Below are 7,984 nucleotides of genomic sequence, written 5' to 3'. Positions count from 1 at the left end.
ACTTTCAATTGAAAGGGGTTCAACACGTGGTTCGATATATAATTTTCAGCTAATTTTACAAATATTCGTGCAAAATGTAATCGATAATGTGCATTGAAAATGCATATTTGCACAATTTGCAAGTCTACTTATTGATCCAATTAAGATGTTTTTTTTTTTTTTTTTTTTTTTTTAATCTTATAGCATAATATTCTAATCATTAAATCGTGCAGTCGAGCCTTGAACCTGGCCTTCAGGTACACATGGTTTGACAGTCGTCGTCACTACCAACATCGCATGGTTAACAAACTCCTTCCAATAGTCATAAGTCGGCAGTGGGTATCCAATAAACTTTTCTGCACTCAAAACTTTTCTGAAAGCTATGACAATCCTGTTTTTGACACTTAAACAAAAAAAGAAAAAAGAAAACTATGAATGGTAAAGAAGCAAGAGGCAGCTAATGCAAAAGGAGGCGGTTTAGCCTTTGTAGTCAGTGAGGAATGCGGAAATGTTCCTGCCCTGTGTCAAACCTCTCTGAAGGGGGTCAAGGCACATTGAGCCAGCGTGGGAAAGCGTAGAGAAGACGGAGCTCACAGACAAGCATTGCATATTCTGGGATTGATGGGAAAACCATAATGGGGGGAGCAGAGACACAGTAACGCGAAGAATATATTCAGCTTCATACAGTGATCCCTAGGAAAAAAAGCAACAAAAAAACGCACTGCATAAGCTACGCACACTGATTTGGGCGAGGAAAACGAACCCCCCTCCCTCTCTCTCTTGGTAGTTGATCTATTTGAGTTGCAGTGGTGGTACCGCTGGAGGATGGGGGCTCATGCGTGCACCATGTCTCTACCTGTGTGGCCCTGAAGACGGACAGTGAGAGATCTGTGCCGTGTTTGCAAACATCAGCTTGCGAAGACACCGGTTCCTCATCGCCTGTTTCAGAAGAACGCAACAAGTCTCAGCAGAATTTTAAGTAAATTAAAAAAAAAAGGTAAAAGTTTATTTGTGCTCGGGTGAATTGCAGAGGCTTTGTTGCATTATGCACGTGCATGTTCCTTAGAATAACTTTGGTGAACTGGGATTTTTGTATGGAAGTTTATGTTTAAAGGCTTAATTGTAGGGTAAGCCGTACTTTTGGGAAAGTTGTACCAAATAGTCTTATTTATCAGTATTGCACATATTAAAATGCATTTTGTAATGACACATGCAGTATACTCCGTTACCACACATGTGGTTTCAACTGACAATTTACTGATATGAAAAGTTTACACAATGAAATCACTAGACAGCCACGTGCTCAGCACTGTATTTAACCAAACAAGATACTTTATTGCAATGAATGCACCGGAGCTATACTGTTAACCAATAGACGTGTGTTATAAAGTCCGCTGATGTCGAATTTATTTCTTGATTTTATATTTTGAAAGTTTTTTGTTTACAATATGCTTTCATGCATAATACACGTTATGTTTGATATACAGCAAATGTCTAGGTTTATCTCGTCATTATTTGGACATGAATAGATATTTATATTTTGCCATGTGACTCCAGATGTTTTATGGGGAAACAGGACATGACTTGACATGGGTAATTGTTTAAAAAGTGGGAGTGGAAGAGAGCAAACTCGAGGTTAGCAGTGTCCAGTGAGGGTAAACAATCGTTTAAAGTCCGCCTGTTGTGCGTCTATTTGTGATAAATCCGGTTATATTTGTGTTTACCTCCGCTTCCTTTGTGCTTGCTTCACACAGACTGTAGCCTACACGTGCCAGCGCCGTTTTCCCAATGATGCCCCTGTAAAGAATCTTCGTCGGGATTCCCCGCAGCAGGCTGCATTGAACTGAGGAGCAATACGTTTTTAAGATGGACAAAGAAATAGTCGCTCAGTCCTATGAGCCTGTTGCCGAGATAGGTGAAGGTGCTTATGGAAAGGTGTACAAGGCTCGGGATTTGAATAATGGGGGTCGCTTTGTCGCCTTAAAACGAGTGCGGGTACAAACTGAGGAGGAAGGGATGCCTCTCTCCACCATTCGCGAGGTGGCAGTACTGAGGCAACTGGAATCCTTTGAGCACCCCAACGTTGTCAGGTAAGGTGGGGGTGCCTTCATAGTGTGTGTGGGGGATGTGTGATGGTATCATAGTTTGCATATTACTGTGGCTGCATTTTGGGTATGAGTGGGTCCTTCTATTGTGCTTTCCCCAGACTGATATATGTATTTCCTGGGCTGGCTTAGCCTCGGTTGAACTCACAGCGGAGGGGATTTTGCAAAATCATGGAGCTTGCATCTCTTATCATCAAACATGTTTTCTTCTTTAAGATTGGTACAATCATACTCATATGTGATGTTGCATTTACTGTAATCATATTATACTATGTTAGGCTAACCTACCATATTGACACGTCATTGCCTTGCCACCGACCACCATGCCATATCCTGGAAGTTGTGAGCAGGGGGGGGTGCGGTTTGATTCCCCGAATACTAGATCTTTTACTGGGGGTGGGGATCCCTTTTGGTTAAGTGGAGACCTTTCTGGGTGTTTTCTTGTTTGGAGTAGAGTGAATGACCCCCCATGGCGAGCTCCAACCTGGAATTGTTTTAGGGCCTGTCCTCCCAAAGCCCAGTGGCCAATGAACTTCTCATCTGCAGCGGAGTAGTTCCTGAGTGCTTCCTACAGAGTGTAGAGATCAGGACCAAAACTTTTACATTAGCGAAATGTAACTCATGACAGATGAGTCCTGGCAACTCCACTGCATGGTCCTCCTCTCCATTGCAGATGGAAGCTCTTGTCTTGCCATTATGCCCCATTGTAGAGTTTCATAATATCGTTTTTAATGGGTTCAAATCAGCATGACTGACCTGTTGCTCATCCATGGGCACTGGGGAAGCTGCAGATTCTGAAGGACAAGTGATAGCACTTTCATTCAGCCTGTGCTAAGAGTGCGTCATGCAATGACCCCACTCAAGGTCCAACCTTGCCGTTGGACGTAAATGGGAGATGGAGGTCAGTTGAAAAGTGTCTGATTGTACACATAATATTTATTTGCCAGCCAATGTCAACTTGGGAACAAGAGTTTTGACCAATTGGCTTCCATGTAAATGTGGTCTGCAGTTCAAGCATAACCTAGCCTTGTTATGTTCCTACATTTACTTGAATGATTTATTTGTACATCAGCATTTAAGAAAAATAGGCTAATGTTTTGCACAAATGCACTTCAGATTCTTCAGAAATGCATTTTTAGACTTCCTAGTTTTTCTTTTTCGGTTCTTTTCAACATTTTCTATGTTTTACTGTATTACTGACCTGATGTACACTTAAGCAGGAATGGACGGATGTCACGGGCAAAAAGGAACTTTTTAATTGTGTGAGATTTTAAATGTTTTAGGCCTACTGACTAACAACCTATGTCCATCCTCTGTCCAATAAAGTTCAATTTACAGAACACTAATATAGTAAGCCTATGATGGAGTCCTAGGTTGTAGACTATAAGTTCACAAAGGAATGGCAGTCTTCACATCAGTTGGACTGTTACTGGGATGCAATCGTTTGGTGGGGTAGTTGGATATGTAGGGGCAATGAAACATGAACAGGTCATGTATAAATCCTATCCGTCCGCCATAGTGAAACCACCATCCATGGCCAGATAGACATCTTCTTTTTGCATATTGCAAATCATATTTTTCATAACCTATAGCCTTATGTTGCCAAGTTATAGCTTGTAGCTGAACAAGATTATTAGCTACAATATGGAAATAGATAGATCCTATAGAGTGTATAATTCTTAATAAAAACATGGTTAGGGTGAATTAACCTACTTACACAAAGATTGCTAGACCAAAGACCATTGCTAGTAAGTATTGTCATTTTATACCAGAGAAGTCTTTAAGTGCTGATGTTTCTGACAGACTATTTTAATCTAATGCAAGTAGAACAAATTAATTGATGCGTTTTAGGTTTTCCATGAGCTGTATCAACCAGCAAGCTTGCAACTTCATCTGATCTTCCTAGATTTTCCTTAGCAAAAACAGAGGGGCAAACATTTTATCTGAACCAAGCCCCCCCATCCACCCCCCACCCCCTCAACCCCACCCCGACGCCAGCCCTGGTGTTACTAAAGAAGGAAGTTGTAATCTACACTAAATGGAGCCTCTGTTCCCTAATGCTAACCAGCATGGAGGCCCACTGATCCTTAAGTGCTGTGCGTTTTGGGCTGGCCTAATGTTACTACAGACAACCCTTGGATGTTTCTAATGAGAACGTTATTCATTCCATATGGTTGATGGAGGCTCCATTGTACAGAAACAATTTGGTTCCTTGGAGTTCTTTTCTCCTTTTTTATTTATTTAACCCCATGTTTTCAAGTGGTAGCTCCTTCCATGATATCATAGCTAGTAATGAGGGTTGACCAATGAAAGTGTCTTTCTGTAGACCAGGGGATTTAGCCCCTGGTTGGTGTGACCAAGTATGTTGAACCTGAACTGAGATCCACAGTTTTTCACAACACAGGAAAGATCATTTAGCATTTGAAACCCATTTCACATGGAGGAGGATTCGACATCTTTTGCAAATCCACCCATCGCCTCCCATGTGTATGACCTTTCTGTTTGAATGTGTGCTTACTAGACTCATATTATGAATCTCCATTTATTACGCATCTGCCATTTATTACACATGTATAAACGCTCAACCAGTATTAACTGATCATGTTGTACACTATGCATTACATATATCCACGTATTGGTCGCCAAGATCATTCAGAATAGCTTTTCACTATGACATAATTTCATTGATGTCAGGGTGAATTCCATTGCTCAATTATATCAGTAGGTAGAGATGAATTACATAGCATCTAAAAATGACATGAAATGCAAGTTTTGTTTTTATCTGATGGATCGGTGCAAGATACAACAACTGCGCCCTTAGTCACCATCACACATCATACATGGGTTGCTAAGAAACATTGTGTGTTAACATGGTTTGAAAAAGGGAATTCCCTGGTTCTCAGTCTGAGAAGGAGGTTTTACATAGCTTTTACTCGAAAAATTCCACTCTATCTTAGTCCATATATTACTATGAATTAGTCCATGGCGACCATGTTCTCGTGCACAGGTGTAGACCCACCTGGAGAAATATAATGCACTCTGCACGGAGGAGCATACCAGTTCAAGACCTGATGTCATTAGCATATTGGATTAGCAAAGACATTCGTACCATTCCACTGTCTGTACTCAGAACATTCATTAGGATTAGTGAAAACAGAGAACACCTTTCTTAATCTTTAACAATGTTCATTGTTGGACGTGGAGCAAATCAGTTCATGCTTGAAACATTAGGGCCAAACCCAGTAGCATGCACACACTGACTCATACTCTGCATTGCTGAGGGCTAAAGGCTTTTTGGGACTGTTAAAAATCTGTTGCATTCCTCACATACTCTGCAAAGGTGTAAGTTAACTGGGATATGAAGGGGGGGAGAGATGTCCTGTAGCCAAGATGATGATCAGTCACGGGGGCTGAAGCCGCCTTTACTGGTTGGCCCTTTTCATTTTGCCAACAAAGCCTCAGTATTTGAAGCATAGCGGACATTCTTTCAAACCATCAGCACAAACTAGTCTGGACAGTGCCCTGACACAACCGAAGGGCCTTTTTTTTTCTGTACAGTGAAAGTGGATTATCAAAATCTAATGATTATTGAAATGAAGGCAGGCCTCAGAGAAGTGATGTCCTGGCATGATATGAAATGCTCTTTTCAATCACATTGTGATCATTTGGTGAAGGCCATCTTACATAATTCATTTTAGAAACAACATGGACCTAAAAAAATGTGTTTTTCTACAGAGCAATTGTGTCATTATATGTTTTTGAAATGTTACATTTGCATTGGTTGAATTGAGTTGGATTGGATGCCGTAGTATATTTCACTTCAAAACGGTAAATGAGACTGAAAATGGTGTCGGAATGCATTTAAATGAACTAGGCTCCACAAAATGGTGTAAATAGCTGAGAAATGCCACTGCTCTCATTTCCTCCAGGCTCTTTGACGTGTGCACTGTATCCCGAACCGACCGAGAGACCAAACTGACTCTGGTGTTTGAGCATGTGGACCAAGACCTGACCACATACCTTGAGAAGGCGCCAGACCCAGGGGTACCCCCCGAGACGATTAAGGTACTACCCCGCTAATGTCAATTTGCTATGCTAATGACCTTCAATGAATGCAAGGACTAAGCTCTCAAGGTCTCAGACTCTCTCCCAGAAAGTGCCGGAAGGTATGGCAAGCAGCCGGGGACGAATTTGCCGACTGACTTTTTGCAGGAGGTGCCTTGGCTTAGCTCGCCCAGGCAGATGTAGTGCAGCTCTCCCACACATCACAGTGAGCCTGAGCCTTTTGAAGACCAGTCCATGTGGTAGATGGGCTCCTAATTAGAGGGCCAAGCCCTTGTATGCTTCTCTATTTTCATTCTGGCCTCTCTGTGTTTTTTTCAAACCGTGGATTGGGCCGAGGAATGTTGTTTCAGTGTGTGGGTGTGTGAGTGAGTGTGTTAGTGTGCGTGTATGTGTGTGTGGGAGAGTGAGTATTGGTGGGAGTGTATCCTCCTGAGACCCTGCGTCCTCATATGAGGACATTACATTTAGGCTCTGCTTTACCTTGTGCTTACTTTTTCTGAATAAAAACCTGTTGTCCTTATATGTGGACACTTCATTTTACCCTCTAGTGTTATCAGACACACAATACAATGTTTTGGGAAAAAGCAATATGGCGTCGAAATCCACCTCCACGCTTTACCGGCATACGCGTGAGAACTATCGTCATGGTAACGTGCCAGTGAACGTTATGACATTTTCTTTTTTTTGTATATGTTTGTGAACAGTTGTAGTATGATATGGCATCAAGTTTCCCCCATTTCGATCATTGCAAACAGACCAGGACGTGTTTAACTTTCATGTCCTCATACGAGGACATCGGGACTGAAATGTACACTTAATTTCATTTTTAGGCTACATATTACATTGAAAATTGTCGTTCATTGGCCATATCAAACTACTGTAAAGCAATAATGGAAGTCAAAGTGTGGACATAGACATAATAGAGTAGCCTGAATAAATAAATCCATTGAAGGAATTACAAAAATAAATAAATAAACAAATAAGAAACAAATAGAGCAGAACTGTTTCGCTTCAATTGATTGTGGATAGACTTCTCTCCACATGGGTGTGACCCATACGTACAACTAACATTTACAAATAAACACTAAACTTAACCAAATTAATAACAGGACATTTCTGTTCAATAAAAACAAACTGTTTTCTTAATAGTTGAATCTTAGGCACTTGGAGTACACACATGAATATTCACATTCTTTCTGGATTGGCAATCTCATTGTATTTTATGGTAATAGAGACCCAATGTCCTCATACGAGGACATCGTTTTTCTCAAAAACTACTTGATGTACAGAGGTGACATTTTTTTTGTATGTTTATGAAGCCCTACTAAGCCAAAATAATTGAGTGAAATGAAAAATGCATTCAAATTTACATCCAGGGTCTCAGGAGGGTATACGTGTTTGTGAGTGAGTGTATGTGTGTGTGTGTGTGTGTGTGTGTTTGTGTGTGTGTGTGTGTGTGTGTTAGCATGTGCATGTGTGTGGATGTGTGTGTTAGCATGTGTGTGTGTGTGGGCATATACAGTATGTGTAGTTCACATTTCATACCAAGCAGAATAATGTTAATGGAAAGACCTTCTGGCTCAAAGCAGGTTGATGGTAGCATTCATTCAGATGGACTAAACCTGCGGTCCAGTCCATTAGGGATCCTGTTGAATGACAAGTGACATAGAGATCCTATTCAGGATCAAAAAGGTGCAGAACGGAAGCGATCCAAGTTTCTCCATCACCTAGAGTCACAAATGTCTATTTTTACCCGTTCCCACACTTTGACTTCTCAGTCTCTTCTCTCTCACCTCAGGCTTTGGGTTTTGTTACACTGTTGTATGGGAAAGCGT

At 41.2% G+C, this 7,984-nt stretch overlaps 1 protein-coding gene across 1 annotated transcript in view; it reads left to right on the top strand.

The window, feature by feature from the left end:
• The first annotated feature begins 514 nt into the window (after nucleotides 1-514).
• The window catches only part of cdk6 (cyclin dependent kinase 6), a 40,467-nt gene continuing 32,997 nt past the window's right edge, over nucleotides 515-7,984 (top strand). The window contains exons 1-3 of the mRNA XM_062529284.1: nucleotides 515-976; nucleotides 1,734-2,069; nucleotides 6,014-6,149. Of these exons, the coding sequence (XP_062385268.1) occupies nucleotides 1,846-2,069; nucleotides 6,014-6,149 (360 nt within the window). The 5' untranslated portion in view covers nucleotides 515-976; nucleotides 1,734-1,845. The remainder of the gene's footprint in view (nucleotides 977-1,733; nucleotides 2,070-6,013; nucleotides 6,150-7,984) is intronic.

The sequence above is a fragment of the Sardina pilchardus genome, chromosome 24, assembly GCF_963854185.1.
Source record: "Sardina pilchardus chromosome 24, fSarPil1.1, whole genome shotgun sequence".
NCBI lineage: Eukaryota > Metazoa > Chordata > Actinopteri > Clupeiformes > Clupeidae > Sardina > Sardina pilchardus.
This window is presented reverse-complemented; position numbering and strand designations above follow the sequence as displayed.